The sequence below is a fragment of the Chlorocebus sabaeus genome, chromosome 16 (genome assembly GCF_047675955.1).
Source record: "Chlorocebus sabaeus isolate Y175 chromosome 16, mChlSab1.0.hap1, whole genome shotgun sequence".
NCBI lineage: Eukaryota > Metazoa > Chordata > Mammalia > Primates > Cercopithecidae > Chlorocebus > Chlorocebus sabaeus.
In genome coordinates this window covers 9094710-9114614 of record NC_132919.1, presented here as the reverse complement: position 1 = coordinate 9114614, position 19905 = coordinate 9094710, and the positions used below count along the sequence as shown (strand labels likewise).

Here is a 19905-nt window from a genome sequence, read left to right as displayed (position 1 = left end):
ATCTTGCTCTGTCACCCAGGCTGGAGTGCAGTGGCGCAATGTCAGCTCACTGCAACCTCCGCCTCCCGGGTTCAAGCGATTCTCCAGCCTCAGCTCACCAAGTAGCTGGGATTACAGGCACCTGCCATCACGCCTGGCTAATTTTTGCATTTTTTAGTAGAGACGGGGTTTTGCCATGTTGGCCAGGCTGGTCTCAAATCTCCTGACCTCAGGTGATCCACCCGCCTCGGCCTCCCAAAATGCTGGGGTTACAGGCGTGAGCCACCACGCCTGACCAGAATATGCATTTTGGTTCAAGACAACCAAGAGTAATGGGCAGGTAAGGTGGCTTTCCTTGCAACAAAACCAGATATAAAGATTCCTGGATAAAGCGTCCTTCTTTATCCTCCTCCTTTCCCATCAGCCTACCCGCCACGTTCCCCTGTAACTACAGGGCAAAAGTGGCCAACGCGGAGATCTGCTCACTCTCTCGAAAAGTCAGCCTCCAGATTTCTTTCCCCTCCTTCCCCTCCTCCTCCGTGTCAGTAAGCACCGAGAGCTGTTACCTACACCCAACTTGTGGCAGGGGCGTTGGCCGTCCAAGCTCCGTATTTTGCTGGTTTCCAGCGTCTCACTGGAAAAAAGTATGGACCATGACTCCAGATGAACAATCTTCAGAAAACACCGTTCCTGAGAGACTGTGTTTAATATCCTCTCCCAGTTTGAAAAGGAGTTTGTTTTCTTACATCTTTTTTTAATTGCCATGAGCTGGACTTGTAAATATTGTAAGTGGTTGAGTAATACTCATCTGGTAAACTGACCAAAGGAAATGGACATTTTTTTCCACTCTTGTAACCCTGGCATCCCATGCCTGCCCCTGAAAGGGACTCTTGAGTTATTGGAAGGGAAAATACGCCTCGCCAGGTGCCAGCGGGCCCAGGGCAGGAGCTGAGTGAAGCGCACAGAAACGATCTCGAAGTCGGGAGTCACACCAGGTGTTCTGTGCTAGGGTTGGGGGCAGAGAGCATTCATTGTTTGAGAAGTTGGCAGCCTCCCAGAAGTTCAACTGTCTTTCCTTGTGCTGAAATGTCAAACATTTCCTTAGCTGGGGGAATGGATGAGTTAGACCCCCTTGAGGTTTAAGAACTATTCTGAGGCAGAAGAAGTTAAGTTCTGCCTTTCACACGTGACCAAGTACGATGCGAGATCCCATGTCCCTCCAGCGGGAGGGTCGGCTGCACCCCCAAAACTGGAGCCACCTTCTTACCTCAGAAGAGTCGCAGGCTCTTCCCTGCCTCTGCCTTTAGGAACCGTCAGACCCTTTGTGGTTATGTAGGGGGGAGAGTGTGTGTCTCTTTTTAATGGTGCCTGTTAGTGATACTTACTGAAATATTTGTAGATGACCTGTGTCTGGGATTTGCTTCAGAATAATAGGAGACAGGGAGCAGGTGAGGGTTTGCATAGAGCCAGACTGGCCATGAGTGGATCCTTGTGAAAACTGACAGATGGGCTCATCACCGTTCCGCGTGCCCTTCGGTCTGCTTTTGTATATATTTAAAATTTTCCATCATAAAAGGCGAAGGGAAGGAGGGAGGGAGAAAGAAAGAGAAGAGGATGAAAAGAGAAGAAACTCTTTATCCCAGTGTTCCAGCCCCAGCGAGTCTGGGCCTCTCTCCCTGAGGGGACCCCACGCTGTCTCGAGTCAGGAGGCCTCCACTCAAACTCCACTGGTGTAGAGAAGGGTTAGTGTGTGGGCGGAGGGGTCCTACCCACCTAGATTCCAATTCTAGTTCTTCCTCTTACCAGCCAGAGGGCCTCAGGTAGGAGAGTTCACCTTCCAGAAGCTCAGCTTCCTCAGATAGAAAACAGAGATGAGGGTTACTTACTGTGGAGAATTAAGCCAAGCAGTGTACCCATAGCACTTAGCGCCAAACCTGGCACGCGTGACTGTTTCACGAACGGTGCGGCTCAGCTTTCCCTGGCTTCAAAAAGATCCCTGCTTACTCATTCTGAAACATCCTTCAGAGGAGAGAAACGCCATTCAGCAAGGTGCCAGAGCTGGGATCACATTCCAAGGAAGCCAAACTTCTTAAAGAAAAAGGGACTGCCATGATAAGGTAGATAAACACCTTCTCTTTGACGCAAAGAATCCAAAAGACAGCAGTTGGCTTTCGCTTATCGCTGCCACCTGCCATCTTAAAATGACCTCCTCAGTTGACCCTCCGTATACACCGGTTTACTTAAGCCTGTTTAAAGTCTCCCCCTGTTTGCTCTGAAAGGGTTTGAAATTTAAAGGCCTTATTTGTCATGGCTCTTAAAATCCCCCTTTTCATCTTTGGACAAGAGCCCAGTTTATCACATCTTATCAGCTTACTGTCCAAGATGTCCGTCACTCAAGTTCATTTTCATTCATTCATTAATTCATTTTATTTTGAAACGGAGTCTTGCTCTGTTGCCCAGGCTGGAGTGCAGTGGCACAATCTCAGCTCACCACAACCTCCACATCCCAGGTCCAAGTGATTCTCCTGCCTCAGCCTCCCAAGTAGCTAGGACTACAGGCGTGCACCACCACGCCTGGTTAATTTTTGTATTTTTAGTAGAGACTAAAAATCTGGTCTCGAACTCCTGACCTTATGATCCACCCACCTTGGCCTCCCAAAGTGCTGGGATTACAGGCATGAGGCACTGCGCCTGGCCCATTTTCATTTTTTTTTTTTTTTTTTTTTTTTTTTTTTGAGACAGAGTCTTGCTCTGTCGCCCAAGCTGGAGTGCAGTGGCCGAATCTCAGCTCACTGCAAACTCCACCTCCCGGGTTCACACCATTCTCCTGCCTCAGCCTCCTGAGTAGCTGGGACTACAGGCGCCCGCCACCTCGCTCGGCTAGTTTTTTGTATTTTTTAGTAGAGACGGGGTTTCACCGGGTTAGCCAGGATGGTCTCGATCTCCTGACCTTGTGATCCGCCCGTCTCAGCCTCCCAAAGTGCTGGGATTACAGGCTTGAGCCACCACGCCCGGCCCCATTTTCATTTTTTATAGATACTGTGTGCTCTGTCATGCCTTTACTGGGGCATAATTTGTCTAATTTACAGTATCTGTGGTAGAAAAATAGCAGCTTAAGCACCACTGTATTAATAATAGTTCCAATAGACCCACCCACCGTGTGCTAAAACTGTACTCTGAAAGGTCTCTGCAGCTCTTCTGCAGAAGAGCGTTCTTCTGTCTTCCTCTCTCTGCAGTATTCTGGGTTGGCATTGACCACTTTTTGAATGTTCTTGCACATTCGCCTTCTTGCCACATTTTCTCAGCTTCTCCCTCTCTGCTGACCACTCCTTCTGTGCCTCTCTTGTCTCTTCTTATCCCTTCCAAAAATTCAACACATTTACTCATTTGTCTTATACACACACACACATACACGCAGGTGTGTTTGCCTCTTTCCTGTGCCAGAGCTCTGTTCTAGGTATGGCAGATATGGCGGTGAACGAGAACCCACAGTCCCTGGTGTAGATGTTCATGTGCCCAAGAGAGACAGTCAGTAGCTGAGGACCTAAATAATGATTCAAGGCCGGGCACGGTGGCTCACACCTATAATCCCAGTACTTTGGGAGGCTGAGGAAGGCGAATCACTTGAGGTCAGGAGTTCGAGACCAGCCTGGCCAACATGGTGAAACCTGTCTCTTCTAAAAATACAAAAATTAGCCGGGCATGGTGGTGGGCACCTGTAATCCCCGCTACGTGGGAAGCTGAAGCAGGAGAATTGCTTGAACCTGGGAGGCGGAGGCTGCAGTGAGCCAAGATCACACCACTGCACTCCAGCCTGAACAACAAAGTGAGACTCCATCTCAAAGAAAAAAAAAAAACAAGATTTAATAAGGGTTACCATGGAGACTTAGGGGGGAAAAGAGGGCACTGGAGGACAACAAAGAGTTCCTTGGGAAAGTGCCACTGAGTTTGGGGGATTAACTAGACCAAGAGTGGGGAGCTCCTGGATGGAAAGGATAGCACGTGTCGAAGCCAGGAGGCAGGGCCCCTACCTTCCGCATTGGCCTGCCAGGGGCTCCAAAGACAGCCAGGATAGCTCAAGCACAGTGCACAGCGTGCGGCCGCAGGATTGCTTGGTTAGGTTGTACAGAACCCCCTTGGACACTGTAAAGTTTGGATCTCAATTTCAGCCACTGGAGGATTTAAGCAAGGAGGTGGCCTGATCTGCTTTACGTTTTGAAAAGCTTGCTGTAGCCCCATCATGGAGCCGGGACCTAGGAAAGCGGTCCCTCACTGCAGGGAGCCAAATCAGGGATGGCAGTGACTGTGGATGCCTTGAGGCCTCTTCCCTTGGACTTCACGCTCGGGGTGTACGAACTGAAACCAGATGCGTGTTTTCCTCTTCCCAATCAGTTGTTCTTGATTTCTTTGTTCTTGTCACTCGTTCCGCTGTTCTGATAATCACCCTGATCTGACAATTCACGGTCATCAGAGCCTCAGTGTGGAGCCTACCTTGCTGCACAGAGCTTCTGGGCCCAAGTGTCCTCCCAACTGTGATCCCACCGGAGCCTCAGGAGCAGTACCTCTTCCTAAAACACCTCTCATCCTCTCCCTCATCTCCTCAGCTGCCAGCCCCTCCCTCTCATCTTAGGGTGAGCCCAGGCCCTAGAGTGCCAGGGATTGCCCCCTCCACCCATCCCCGCCTGTGCCTGCCTCCTCATTCCCATTATCTTCTGCTGTTGTGCAGCGTAAACCTTCACCCAGCCAGGACCAAGTCGTCAACCAAACGCCACACAGGCACCAGAATAACCGAGAACTAGTGACGGTCCTGCCCAGGGGAGCTTTTGGTCAACCTGAAGATGTTTCTGGAGCAGAAATCATTGAAAAGATTTGTTCTTCTGCTTCTGGCAAGAAGATAGACTAAGATATTCTCACATACACACACATACACACAGACACACACACACACACACACACCCCTACACACCTACCCCTACCTTCTCGCTGCAAGCATCTTGAAATGTTAGGTAAAATAGTGTAACGCCACCCACAAATGTTAATGCAGAACTGAATTTACAAGGAAGAAAGACAATCCCTAGATGAAAGAAATGAAGTGCATTGAAAGCCAGCGCCTAAGTGGACGAACTGATGCTGCAGATGGGCCATTATCAGTCACCGTGATGGAGAGCAGGAGCTAGCAAGGCTCTGGAAGAGGCCAGGTCGTAAACGGTTTAGGCTGTGCAGACCACAGACGGTGTCACATCTTCTTTTACTTTTTTGGCAGCCCTCTACAAATATAAAAACCATCGTTAGCTCATGGGTTGCACAAAAAGCACAGCTAGATTTGGGCTATGAACCAAAGCTGGCAGAGCCTTAAGGTAGACTAGGCTGAGGTTTTCGCCTACAGGAAGACGGGGAGAAACCCTGGGGCCCCGAGAGAAGCGTCTCTCAAAAGATTGGATCATCAGAGAAAGAGCCCATATTAGACAAATTCAACCACAGTCACAGGTAGATGACAAAGTAGCTTGCTATACTTTTTTTCTTTTCTTTTTCTTTTTTTTAAAGACAGAGTTTCGCTGTTGTTACACAGGCTGGAGTGCAGTGGTGGGATCTCAGCTTGCTGCAACCTCCACCTCCCAGGTTCAAAAATTCTCCTGCCTCAGCCTCCCAAGTAGCTGGGATTACAGGCGCCTACCACCACACCTGGCTAATATTTTATATATATACATATATACACATACATATGTGTGTATATATATACACACATACATATATATGTGTATATATGTATATATACACATATGTGTATATATGTATATATACACATATATATGTATGTGTGTGTGTGTGTATATATATAGTTTGTTTGTTCTTGTTTTTGTTTTTTGAGATAGAGTCTCGCTCTGTTGCCCAGGCTGGAATGCAGTGGCACTATCTCGGCTCACTGCAAGCTCCGCCTCCCAGGTTCATGCCATTCTCCTGCCTCAGCCTCCCGAGTAGCTGGGACTACAGGTGCCTGCCACCATGCCCGATTAATTTTTTGTATTTTTAGTAGAGATGGGGTTTCACCGTGTTAGCCAGGATGGTCTCGATCTCCTGACCTCGTGATCCGCCCGCCTTGGCCTCCCAAAGTGCTGGGATTACAGGCATGAGCCACCACGCCTGGCCTATTTTTTAAATATATTTTTAGTAGAGATGGGGTTTCACCATGTTGGCCAGGCTGGTCTCGAACTCCTGACCTCAAATGATCCCTCCGCCTCAGCCTCCCACAGTGCTGGGATTACAGGCGTGAGCCACCGTACCCAGCCACTTGCCATACCTTTTTAAGTGTTCTCAATATTCAAAACCATGATAAAGTGCCTACATGGGTTGAGCTTAAGATTGATACGACCTGATCCACACTGAACCCTGAGGATCTGGGTAGGGGATTCAGGAAGTCTGTAAACTTGGACAGAAAAGCAAATTGCACTCTTATTTTCACAAATGTCTAATTGAAACAGCATTTCCTTTGCTCTCGAACGTATGCCACAGACTACAGTAGTGTTGAGCAGTCCTGTTGGCCACACAACCACGTGACCCTGCACACGTGGCTCTCCCTGTTACTTTCTGAAGCATTTTCATGGACCTCTCCTCCTCTGCTACCCATCTCCCTCGTGGGGCCTTGGCAGGTCAAGGACTCTTTAGTGAGCAAACTTTTCTTGAGTGCTTGCTCTGTATTAGGTGCGCCCCATCTCTGTTATGCTACACCTTGTCGCCGCTGGTACCTGGCCGTGGTAAGCACTCATTGTTAAATACTAGGCGAGTGAACACGGGAGACAGTGAGCTCATTGCACTAAGTGAGGGCTGTGTTCATTGGGGCCCACTTCATCAGCATCAGGTGAAGGAACAGGCAATGGTCAGTCCAGGCGCACGACCCGGAGGAAGCAGGGCAGGGCTGGCAGGCAGAGCGGGACCCAAGGTGGGCTGGTGGGGAGGGCCCATGCTCTCCAGCCACAAATGTCAGGAAAGGAAACTAGCAAATACTCGCAGAAAAAGTGTATATTAAAGCAAGCACCTCTGTCTGTGAATATTTGTAGAAATGGGTGACTTAAGGATCTTAGACTCAAGAAGACAAAGTGAAGCCATGTGGAGAATGGAGAATGGGTTCTAGAAGGCTCTCCTAAGCCCTTGGCTTTATCAATGTGTCGTCAATGCATAATCTGATTGGGTAGCGAGGGTGGCTGTCGTGAGCAGCTTCCGCCCTACCCTGTGGTCTGCGGTGTACACAGATGCTAGAGTTAGGGGCATAGCAGGCACCCCGTCCTGGCCTGAGCGCTGCCTGGGGAGGCCTGGCCACACCCAGGCCCCTGCCTTCTGCACTCACCATCCTGCAAAACCAGAGCTGTGTAGCGGCAGCGCCCCAGGCCGCCGACCACCCGTCTCCACCTCGTACAAGCCGAAGGTTCAGAGGGAACTACATCCCTCTGACTCTCTGCAGACACTCAGAATGTGTGAAGCTTTTCCGGCAGGAACCATTAAAAGTAGTATTTTCTGCTCCTCTTTTTCAGGGATGATCATGGTGATTTTACTGCTGCTCGTGGCTATCGTGGTGGTTGCGGTCTGGCCGACTAATTGATGGTGGTAAAGAAACCATCAGCTGTGACACCTGCCAGTGACAGATACAAGCCCAGCACCCTTTTGGTACGCAAAACCTGCTCTCAATAAATTCCCCCAAAGCTCCGACCCCTTGTGCATTGCTTCAGTAAGGGCTTAAAGCTCTGGCCGGGCGTGGTGGCTCACGCCTGTAATCCCAGCACTTTGGGAGGCCGAGGCGGGTGGATCGCCTGAGGTCAGGAGTTTGAGACCAGCCTGACCAACATGGAGAAATCCCGTCTCTACTAAAAATACAAAAAAAAAAAAATAGCTGGGTGTGGTGGCGGGCACCTGTAATCCCAGCTACTCGGGAGGATGAGGCAGGAGAATTGCTTGAACCCAAGAGGTGGACCATTGCACTCCAGCCTGGGCACCACAGCAATACTCCGTCTCAAAAAAAATAAATAAATAAATAAAGCAAAGACTGAAAGCTCTGCAGAGCTGCCTAGAGCACTGGGCCCAGCGTGGCCCTTTGAGTTTTGACTTTGGTCATTTTGGTGCTGGCCAGAGGTCCCTCGGGGTCCCCTGCCTCATGGCGGCCAGTGGTTTCTGGCCACCCCGCAGTGCTCTGGGCATCCTGGGGCCACTGGATTAATAGGCATTTTGAAACCTTGACGTCCGGCCTGCTTGTGGAAGCCACGTGTCTGTGCAGGAAATGGGTGTACATTCAAGGCCACGTGTGTCCAGGTAGTGGGGAAGGAGTGAGGTGAGGGCTGTGCGGAGGAGCCACACAGGCCTGTGTCTGAGCGTGGAACCACAACCCTGGCGCCCTGCCCCACCCGAGTCACCCCGCCAGGCTCAGCACTCCTCCTAGGGGTGCCAGCCGCCACTTCACAGAAATATTCCTTTGGGAACTGCCATTAGCCCCGGAAGCACATTCTTTTTCATTTCGTTGGTGACAATCAACTCTCATCTTCCAGGGCTGACACATCTTTATAAGCAGCCGGAATCAAGTCTGTGGAATAAGGCAGGTGGGGCAGGAGGTGGTCGGGCTGGAAAGCACTGTGGAGGGTTCAGAGAGATGAGATTGCAAAGTCAGGAGAACACGCTGTTACCTGGCGCCTCGCCTGGCTCCGACGGCCCCGTGTGAGTTCGCGCAGCGCATGTGTACGTGTGTGTGTGTCTCAGAAAGGGCAGACAGATGGGGCAGGCCTGCGGAAGACGCCAGGCCCATGGACGGCTGAGTTCGTGTTAGCAGGGGTCAGGGGGCCAAGCACCTTGTGCTTTCTCTTATCCGCGTGGAAAGCAGGCTGGGCCAGCTGGCCTTGCTCTGCCCTCCCTGACGAAAGGGGAAGGAATTAGGGTTGATGATGGGTGATTTCCAAAGCACAAGATTTCACTGTGAAGAAGGTAGGGGATTCACAGCAGGCGAGTTTCTGGTAGATTTGCTCAAAAGGGCATGACCTGAAACCCCCTGTGGACAGAGACACCAGAGAGCGCGCCACGTGTAGCCTGGTGTAATGTCATTTTCTAGGGACTGGGGGCTCCAGGGGTCCCGGGAAGACCTGGGGTCTGGGGGCCCAGACACCTGCCCAGCTCTGACCCCCGCAGACAGGAAAGCTACCGACCGTGGTCTCTCTGGCAAAGGACAAGGGAGCTCTGGAAGCTCTCGCCACAGGGACACGTGCGGCCCAGAAGCACACCCATTGCCTCTGCTCTCAGCTCACTGGCCAGAACTTGTCACCTGGCCTGCTTCACCATGAGGGGACCAGGAAATGTCTGGAAGGCCGAGAGCCTGAAATATGCAGTGAACGACCCTAATGACAACCACACCACTTACCAGCTCAGAGACCACGGGCAAGTTACCTTCCTCTGCCTCTGCTTCCTTGTCTAGGGCATGGAGATGAGGTGTCCTTCCTATTCACAGGGTTGCTGTGAGGACAGAGTGAGTTGGCACACACAAGCACAGAGCGCCCTGCTTGGCTCCACTGAAAGAAAGTTCCTTCTGACTGAGGCGGGCAGATCACCTGAGGTCGGGAGTTCGAGACCAGCCTGACCAACATGGAGAAACCCCATCTCCATCTCTACTAAAAATACAAAATTAGCCGGGCGTGGTGGCGCACGCCTGTACATCCCAGCTACTCAGGAGGCTGAGGCAGGAGAATTGCTTGTACCAGGGAAGTGGAGATTGCGGTGAGCTGAGATCACGCCATTGCACACCAGCCTGGGCAACAAGAGCGAAACTCTGTCTCAAAGAAAAAAAAAGAAGTTTCTTCCCCAAGCCTAAGCCCAGTGGGCCAGATGCTTCCAAGTCTACATCCTGGGGATCCTGCCACATACTTCCACCTGGTGCAATAGGACAGACCGTTGTGAGGATGTGAGCGTGCACCAGGGCCGAGGAGAACGCTCTCCTGTCTCTATGGAGCCTGATCCCTGCTTCCAGGAGCTGCCAACACATGCAGACCCAGGCTAGCCTTGGGATGTCGAGGCCCTTGAAGCAGAGTTAGAAGAATGAAATGGGCTGCGTCGATACAGGAGGTGCGAAGGGCTGAGAGGATAAAGAGCAGAGGCAGCAGTGAGGATGAGCCATACCGCTGGGGACCTGGATTGTCACAGGAAGAAGAAGGAAGGGAAGCGGGCCTGTTGTAGGTGCATGTGTTCCTGAAGGAGAGGAGCCACGCTGGACAGGGGACCAAGGGCTTCTGACTGGTAAGTCGCCCTGGGATGCGCCGCCTCGTCGGGGTGGGGTGGTTGCTAACGGATCATCCAACAGCAGATCAAGAATCTGTAGTGCCTCATCTTCCAGTCTTGCGCAAAACCCCAAATCTCTATAAACAGCGTCTCCTTGGAGGGAGCCCCCAACTTTGGGTCTCAGGGGAGGCGGCATTGACAGTCTGTTTGACTTTCTCACCTCCTCTTGACTTGCTCAGCACGGAGCCCCGGCAACTCGTGGGGGCGTCTTTGAACCAGAGCCACAGAGTCCTGGCTCAGTCAGACTGAAAGGCCTTTTCACGCAAAACACTGAGCTGATGTCTGCACACAGCGGCTTCTGTTCTTTTGGCTGAATGGGCTCTAGGCCCAACCCCAGCACTGCTAGCTGTGTGACCCTGGACAAGTTACTTCACTTCTCTGGACCCACAGGCAGAGCAGGGCAGATAAAAAGCTACCCAGTAGGTTAGAATGCACGGACCTGCCCTCCAGGCTTTGGGCAGCACAGGCCACACAGGGTGGCAACGGGCCAGGCAGGAAAACCCCGGCTCCCCTTTGCCTTCCTCAAGGGGTGGGTGACATATGAGACTCCCACCCCAACCAGGCCAGAAGTGGCAAGCATACCCAAGTGGCTGGGATGCGTCCCTTTTGGGGATTTGATGCCTCAAGAGCCACCCTAGAGAGCGTGGCTAATGTAAAGATGGCATTTTCAAGCATGGTTTGAAAGGCTTGGCTTTTCCCCCCTCAAAGCTGCCAGGACCACAGTCCTGGGTGACCCACAGTGAGTGCTTTGGAGTTGGCTGGGCAAGCCTAAAGCCCTCTCTCCAAGCATAAAGAAGAAAGGCAAGGCAGGGCCTTAGTAGCCACCAACCTCGGGTGCCTTTTCAATGAAAAGAAACGTGATTAAAATAACAGTGTAAGTACTGTTTAACTTAACCGATTATTAATTATAAGCATTTTAACTCTTGATACCATATAAAGAAATCCAGATACCTGGGTACAGCTGGTCCTTCTGTTCCATTTAAACTTCATTTTTATTAGTAACTGTAACTAAACCTTAGTTATCATTAGCCCCAGGGTGATAGCTCCTTTCAAAACCCGCAGGGCCCCTGCCTGGACACGGCCTCCACCGGTCATTTGTGACTTTGATAGGGAAAATTCTTTCTCTGCTGCCTGCAGCCTTCGGCCTGGCTGGGATTGGGCTTTTTCCATGAGCTAGATCCCTGAAACTCTCCTTCTACATGGCTGATGCAGGTTCCCGATGGCCCCTCTTCAAAAACTGCCGGCAGTTCGAGACCAGCCTGGCCAACATGGTGAAAATATAAAAAATTAGCTGGGTGTGGTGGCAGGCACCTGTAATCCCAGCTACTCAAGAGGCTGAGGCAGGAGAATCACTTGAACCCAGGAGGCAGAGGTTGCACTGAGCCAAGATCGTGCCACTACACTCCAGCCTGGGCGACAGAGGGAGACTCTGTCTCAAGAATAAAAGAAAACACAAACAAAAAAAACCTGTGAGGCTCCCTCCTGACTAGTCGGAGAGAACTGCTGGCTGGCCAAACAGCCACATTGTTCCTCCTAGTCAGGAAAGAGAGTGCCTTAGCCTCCTTGGAATTGTATGCCCTGCTTCTTGAGGTTCACAGTGACACTGACATCTTAAGCAGAGACTAGTTAAGGATCATCTCTTAGCTACTTGGATTTTCTAACCCAGCCCTGTTGAAATTAAGTGGGGTTTTGCCCCTTATTTTAAAAAGGGGGCCAAGACCCATCTTTCCTCCGATTGCTTCCTACAATTTCACAGACCCTCCCAACTCCATGTCACTAACAAAAGACACTGACCTCTTTCCAGAAAGGACTTGCCGTCCCGCTGAGGCTCCAGTCGGATAAAGCGGGCGTGTAATCCGTCCATATCCTCTATTTCTTACTGGCTCCGTTATTCTTTTCATTCCCCATTTTTCTTGGCCTGTTTCTTATGTGTCTTTATTTAGTTTTAAGAAGAGTGGAGAAAGAGATGTCTGTTCAACAAAATCTGAAACCGAGGGGTGTGTCTGCCACGAGTGGGCATCCCATGCCAGGGCGCTGTCTCTGAGAGGTGGTGCGGGAATGGGCAGGGGAGAGCCTTATGAATGAGCAAGGCTCCCCAATGGCAGCTCGGATGGCCGGGCAGGCCCCGCGAAGCTCTGACCCCCGCAGGGCTCTGACATACCTGCTCACCCACCATCAGGCATTTTTTAATGGATGGCACTGGCTTCTGGGTCCCTGATGGCGATCACCCAGCTTCGTTGTGACTCAGCATTCCCATCTCTAAAATGGGCTTTTCCCACTGCCTTGGGCCAGTCCTTAGCAGCAACCCAGCTTATTTCCTGCATTGAGCTTGGCAGATGCCCTCTCCCCCCAACTAGAGCATAATGTCCTGGGAGGCAGAGGGGCTGGTGACAGTACATGTTCTAATGTGTGTTTCCGTCTGGCCTTGGGCCTGGGGCTGCAGCCACCCTCACACGGCCTGACTGTGGTGGCGTCCCAAAGGAAAGGCGGGCTCTCAGACACACACCTTTTTAATTTTTTTTTTTTTTTAATGGAAAGAAAAAAGCCACATCATGAAAGTCCTTGAAAACTGGACCCTTGACCTAAAAGGACGAAAGCTGAGAATGAAACTGCCTCAAATGCATCACAGACCTCTTAGCTCAGTCTCTCGGTGGGTCTTAAATGCTGCCAGTGACCCCGCTGGCCCCGGGGACCACCTGAGACCCCTGAAAAGGCTTGTGTTTCTCCTTAGCCTGTTTGGCCAGCTGAGACCTGGATCTCATCCCTGCCCACCGACTGTCAGGCACTGTCATTTCAGCAGGGACTTACACCTGAGACTGGGACACCCAGAGACCACTCACGTTATCTACTTGCCCTGGCTTTGACCCAGGCTCTGACAGCCTAGCTCCCTTCCTCAGAGCCAGACTCCCGAGGCGGCAGGGCTGGCCCTGTTTCTTCCTGAGCAGAAGCAAATGGCATCTCCAGTCAGCTCGCTCACAGCAGCGAAGGGGGCTCTCCGTACCTTCCAAGGAAGGGCCTGTTGAGCCTGCGTTGCTGAGGGGCTAGACCGGGCCCGTTGCTGAGGCTTGCCTTCGAAACAGCTGGGTGCAGAAACGATAGCTTCCTGGTGACGGTCCGGCTCCACTTTTCATGGCAACGCAATATGTTCCTAATGACTGAATTGTTTATTTAATAAAGAAATCACAACCATTTGGAGGTTTAAATATAGCCTCTCAGAAACCAAGTGAGCTCAGCTCTTGGTGGCTGCGTGGTGCTGGCACTGGCCCAGTCTCTGCACCGCACGAAGCCTTTAGCAATCGCTTGAAAAAAAATATTTTGCAAGATCTCTTTCACGAACCCCGCTGTAGTTTCTTGAGTCTCTACTTGGCTTTCATAGAAGCAGCCAGTTATGTAAAAGTCAGAAACTACCTGCAGGTTCTGAATCAAATGGAGAGGGGCAAAGGTGGCTCTCCACCCGGGGGGGTTGCAGGCAGGGCAAAGTGGGAAGGGACCCCTTTCCCCTCTCTCTGTCCTGGAACTCCAGGGAATGGCAAGGATGGGTCCCTGGAGTGGTTTCCTACAGCCTGCAATACAGACTGTCCCATTCCAGAGCCTTTTAGCTCAAAACAGCATTCATGGCCAGCAAGCCCCTAGGACATTCCAAGCAAAACTGCTCTTTTCCTGCCTTTTAGGGGGTTGGGGGTTAGCGCTCTGTCTCTGAGGCTTTGGGTGAAACCCGGGCTCTGACTTGCAGGGGAGTTCTTCGGCCTGAAGCCATAGTCCTCAAACTCCCCGAAAACTCCATTCTTCCCCTGCCTCCCCACACCCCCACCACCCACCACCCACAGCCCAGGCCACCAATCAAGACTGCGAGACAGCACAGTGTACAAGAGTTTATTTAATGATATCTGAATTTAGTTCTATCATGTGAGGCCCACGTTACAAGTTCCATCTGGGTCCATTACAACTCTAACCACCCCCCCCACCCCGCCCAAAAAAAAGGAAAGAAACTTAAAAATCCACAACTTTTTCCATGTCATTAAATATATTCATATATAATAACCATAATATATTAGTATGCATTGGAAAGGGACATTGACGCAAACAATACGTCGTGGTCACAACTAAACATTTACAATTCTGAGTGAACAGAAATCCAAAACACAGGAGGAGGGGGCCGAGGGCGGAGGGGAAGTGCATTTGGGAGGAGGGAATGGGAAGAAACGTCCAATGACAGGAGTGGGACTGGTTTGGCTTTCGGCAGGGGGCGAGACCCCACAAGTACACATTTTGATCCCCCCGGGTGTGCCGTGGCTGTGGCCCACAGGAATGACTTGTCCACGGACCATGGCCCAGTGGCTCCATCAATGGGTCTAGTCTGTCCACGCTCTGGGCTTCAAGGGGGCGTCCTTTAAATGTTGAGAGCCTAAGCGTCTTTCACTTTCCTGAAGGTAGGAACCATTCCCCAGTCCCTTAGGGTCTCTTCTTGAGTTCAGTCTCATTCCAACCTGGGGCAACTCCAAGAAAGTCCGTACCCTTCTCCAACATGCTGCAACTGAGGCAGAGTTCCAGGGCCTTGGAGCAGCTCCCAGCCTCCCTGGGCTGTGACCCCAGGTGTCCATCCCTCCCACCTAGAGGCCCCTGGGGATGCTGCCTCCTGTCCTGCTTTCCAAGGACAGATGCAGTGGGCAGAGACCACAGCCAGCAGGTGAATCCCGGGGGGCAGCCCTACGTCCTCCCCCGCAAATCTCCGGCATTACTGCGCGTCCGTAGAGCAGGCACTCAGCTGTCAGGGACACCAGACCACCCAGCTGCTAAGAAAAAGGACAACTGGGGAAGCCGTTTCAAAAACAAAGACTAATCTGGTATGTTTTTCTTCAAACACCTACATAGCACAATTCTGGTTAATACACTCTTCAAAATCTAGTTCCGTTTTACATCCCTTCCTAACTGTACAAACCGGAACACCTCAGTTCCCATTTCCCTCTGCTCCTAGGAGTGGGGCTCAGGAGTGGAGGACCGCAGAGGCCGGGGGTTGCAGTCGGGAGTGGTGGGCTGGGTTCGGGCTGGGTGCGTGGATAGGAAAGGCAGCTCGTGATGACCGGACAATCCCAACCGTGCCCTGGCCCCTAGCCTGGTGAATCTGGTCACCCTGATGCATTCCCCAAGGGCCAGGCCACTGGGTGGACAGCCTGTGGTCTTTGGGGTGCTGAGCTGAAGGGAGGGGCGGGACACTGGCTGAATTTTCCGCAAGATGCCTTGTTGCTTGGCGTGTCGCTGGCTCCGTTGCGGAGGGGGCCTCAGAAACCACAAGTGCAAGCCCCTCACAGGACACCGGTGAGACCCAGGCCCAGGGTGGGATATCGTGGGCCTGCCACAGCCCTTCTGGGCAGCGTGAAGAAACCACACTGGCATAGAAACAGGACAACCGCCCCAGCAGTGTAGTACCTTGTGATGCCAATGGCACCCAACAGACCACACTGGGCATCCGAGGGGCGCTGACAGCTTGGAGAGGGACCCTGTCTTGCAGCCTTAGGCTGAATTCAGGGAAGCCAAATGCCCCTTCCCAGGGCAGGTCTGTCTGCTTCCTACCCCTGAGGCACCTCTGCCAGTCTGTCCTGGAGTCTCTCCAACCACCCCGAGGCAGCCAAAACACCTTTCTACCACCTCTTCAGAGCAGCCAAGGCCTGCCTTCCTGGAACCTGGAGCTACCGTCTGGCAAGTCCGTCCCTGCGTCCCCCACCACTTTTCTGCCCCCTCTGAAGACGGGATAGTCCCCATGCTCTGCCCCACCCCAGGGTCCTGTTCTCCAGCCCAGATGCCAGTGTCCTCAAGAGGCAGTAACCAGGCCCAGGGGCTCAGTGGTCACTCCCCCAAAAGCACCCTCCCGGGATGCACAGGGATTGGGCGGGTGGAGTGCAGTGAGGGCCAGCGTGGCCCCTGGTCAGAAAGTCGGGCTCTGGAGTCTGAGCCCCAGTCCTGCCACCAATTTGCAGCATGACCTTGGGCACGTGTACTCCAGTCTCCTTGCTGGCGACCACGGGTCCCTGTCCCACAGGGTTGTCATGAGTACAAGCCGGGAGCATGTGGGTAAAGTGCCTGGCACACAGCAGGTGCCCAATAAGTGGCAGCCGTGATGCGGGCAGAAGCGGGGAAGGCAGAGGGAAGCCAGACCACCGGGGGCCGAGCTTCATCCTTGGTATGACCCTTTTAAGCAGCCAAACTCTGGCCGGGAAAGTGAAACCAATTTCCTGACTGTGAGGGGAGCCAGGCCTCTAATTCAGTGCGCCGGGTGTGAGGATGTGGGCCAGAGGCCCGGGCAGTGCACAGAGCCCAGAAAGGCGGGGAGCCAGGAGGCCCGAGGGCACAGGAACGGACCCTGTGTGAGGAGGTCAGAACAAAAGGGGCTGCCTGCTTGAGGAGAGTGTCTCTAGGAGATTTTGGAAGGAGGGCTGGGGCACAGTGGAGGGCACAGGCAGACTCCCCAAAGAGGCTGTCTGGAAAGGTATGGTCGTCCAGGTGTGGCCCAGGCCAGACCAAGACAGCTGTAGGGGGCAGGCCCAGCAGCCTCTGTGCCTTTCCTTGCAGAAGCCAGCATGGCCTCCTTGGCCCCCAGGAACCTGGTCATTCCTGCACCCCCGCCCACCCATGGCTCAGGCACTCTGGTACTTCGCTGAGCCAGCAAACCCCATCCCAGCTCAAGCAAGCCCCCTGCCCCAAGCCAGGCCCAAATGCCTTCGCAGCCTGCAGACTCCAAGCCCATTCAGGTCCTTTGCAGCTGTTGACATTGCTGAGGGGCCTTGTGGGAGCTGATGTCATTACATAAATAGTGTCACTGCCGTAAACCCAGCCAGTGCCCCTTCCCCCTCCCCTGGAAAATGTCATAAAAGGGGCTGGTTCCAAGTTTCCAAAAGGAAACTCTCTGGGAGGTTTTGCGTTTGCGATGCCTCCTCCAACAGGCAGCTCCAGCATGAGGCGGTGACCACCCGGCTTGGGCTTCTCAGGGGTGTCCCTGGGCCCACTGCCCTCTGGATGGGCTAGAATCCTGGGCGAGCCCCACACTGGGCAGGGGCAGAGGCAGGCAGCAGCAGGGGCTTCCTCTCCTCTCTCCACAGGTGAACCACCCACCCCACCCCAAGACCCCACCCAGGAGGACCCACTCAGCAGGTGGCAGTGGAGACAGAGGCCGCCTGGGGCATGCTGGCCGGACAGGAGCTGTCCGTTCCCCAAATGCTGCCCGACGCCTTCAGATGGAGGAGCCCAGGCTGTGACAGCCAGGTGGCCCGCGGAGAACTGCTAGAAGGGGCCGGGGAGAAAGTGGGGATCCCGCCTGCTGCGTGTGGGGTGGTGGTACGGTCGGTGCTCGGCACCTCGCCCAGACTGCGGGCCTGAGAATTCACAGTTCTCCTCCCATCCCCGTCTCCGCGCCATCCACGCCCCGCGCCTGCGGCCCCAGCTGTGCGGTTCTGCGCCCGCCCTCGCGCCCCAGGGCAGGCTGCCCCCAGCCCCTCCACGGCGGCCGCGCCCAGCCCCAGGGAAGCGCGTCTCTGCTCTGGAAGGAGCCCCGTGAGGTAGCTACGTCTCGTCCTCATTTCTCCAGGGCCCGGCCGGCGACGCACCCCGCCCCGCGCGCACGCGGCTCTCGCCCGGGGCGCGCAGGGTGGGGACCGGGGGAGGGGCCGCCGAGGACCCCGCCCCCCGCGTCGTGCGGCCCCGCCCCCTCCCTCCCCCCACCTGGGAAAGCCCTCGCGGGCCAAGTCCGCGGCGGCCGGGCCGAGGCGCCCGCTCTCGCTCGGCCCCGCCCTGGCGCCCGCCCGCCTGCTGCCTCCGCGCTAGGCCTTCTTGCACTTGCCCTTCTTCTCACGCTGCTGGAACTTGCGCAGCCGCCGCGCCCACGTGTCCCGCCACTGGATCACCAGGCTGCTTTTGTCGGCCACGATGCCGCTCTGGTCCGGAGAGTCCTCGGCGTTGCCCAGCAGCAGGTACTTCTTGAGGGGCTTGATTTTGGGACATTTGCAGGCGATGTCCCGCGAGCGGATCCACAGGCTCTGGTCACCGCGGCGGATGCGGCTCGTGCCCTGCTTGTACACGGAGATGATGTTCACCGTGAACTTCCACCAGTCCCCCGCCTTGTCCGCCTTCAGGATGTGAATCTGGACGGCTGCAAGGAAGCACAGGCAGGCGGGTGGGCCTCCAGCTGCTGTGGCCAGGTCCACCCTGCCTGAGCCTGGGGAGAAGAGAAAGGAGACCCAGCCCCAGGAAGTAACTGCAGAGAGTGTCCCATGGAGGAGCGCGTGGGTGGTGGCAAGCTGATCGTAGACCCCCCACCACCTGCTAACACCAGGGCCAAGGCCGCTGTTCCAAGAGGCTTCGCCTCCCACGCTTTGAGGGTGCCACCCAGCACTGCCGTCGGGACAAGCCACCTCCTGGCCTTGTCGAGACGCACTTTGTCCAGGAAGCCTACAGGTGCTGCCCACGCCCCCAGCACGCTGCGCAAGCTGTCCGCCCCGGGCAGGCGCCCGGGTGAGCGCACTGCTGGCGGGGGAGAGGGAGGTTCCTCAGGGGTGCACTTCTCCAAAGACCGAAGTCACTTTACACCAGACCTCATGACACTCCACACAGCCTGGTCCTCCAACCAGTCTCAGAAAACCATAATGGGTCCTCAATGCTCAGAGGCAGAAGATGAGAACCCACCCTTTGGGGTGGCCGTAGTGCCTTTTCCAGAGCCCCGGGGTCCTTGGACTGCCGCTTCCCATGTCTAAGCCATCCCTACCAGGGGGCCTCCCTTCCTCTGTGCTGCCCAAGGTCCCCAGACCATTCCTCTTACTCCAAATTCTCTGCCAGTATTTTCCCTAGTAGAGGACTTCCCCAAATGGGGCATGCAACAGAATCCCCCGGTCACCCGGCGGACTTGTGAACATACACTGCTGGGCCCTGCCCCAGAGCTTCAGATTCAACAGATCTGGGTGAGGCTCTAGAATATGCATTTCTCACAAGTGGCGAGATGCTGTTGACTCAGAGGACAAATGTTCCCAGATATCATTTCTGCAAGATAGTAAGGGAGACTTCAAAAATAAGAGATGCTACATAAATAAATAAAGGAGAAACTTTGCTCTGACTGCAGGACTTTTCAGAGCCTTTAACCTAAGAATCCTGTATACATATGTTGGTTTCTCAAACAACCCTGAGTGCAGAACCCTTTGGTTGGTGCCTCTCGGTCATCAGAGCCTCATGGAGCCTTCTTGGGGACCTGCTGGAGGTGGACACATGATTATTGCCCCCAGGCCAAGGGGGTACCTGGAGAGGCCTACTGCTGTACTCAACCTCTGTTCAAGAGAAACAGCCATCCACTCACTCCCCTGCCCCGCACTGTCAGAGCAGGGTCCCTTCCCCGCACACCCTGTAGCCTTCACTAGGCGAAGCACTTTATTCCCCACGCTGGGCCATGAAGCAGACTTGAGCCTTCCTGAGAAAGGAGCAGCAGCTTGGAGAAACCAAGACACAGCCAAGCTCTGTGGCTTCAGCAGTCACAAGCGCATGTCCCCAGGGAACGCCCAGCGGTCATCACTTCCCCCACTTACCCCTCCAGACAATGGACCCACCCCAGCTCAGCCTGCCTTCCCACGCCGGCTGGCTTCTGTCTAC

The 19905-nt window shown here is 53.9% G+C and overlaps 2 protein-coding genes across 6 annotated transcripts in view; one reads left to right on the top strand and one right to left on the bottom strand.

Moving 5' to 3' along the window:
- Positions 1-7680, top strand: part of STX8 (syntaxin 8) — a 331533-nt gene extending 323853 nt beyond the window's left edge. Inside the window, exon 8 of the mRNA XM_008010330.3 lies at positions 7506-7680. Coding sequence (XP_008008521.1) covers positions 7506-7573 — 68 coding nt within the window. The 3' untranslated portion in view covers positions 7574-7680. The remainder of the gene's footprint in view (positions 1-7505) is intronic.
- Positions 7681-14138: 6458 nt separating this feature from the next.
- Positions 14139-19905, bottom strand: part of NTN1 (netrin 1) — a 248776-nt gene continuing 243009 nt past the window's right edge. For all 5 annotated transcript variants that reach the window (XM_008010329.3, XM_008010325.3, XM_037987319.2 and 2 more), the window contains exon 7: positions 14139-18421. In XM_008010329.3, coding sequence (XP_008008520.1) covers positions 18093-18421 — 329 coding nt within the window. In that variant the 3' untranslated portion in view covers positions 14139-18092. The remainder of the gene's footprint in view (positions 18422-19905) is intronic.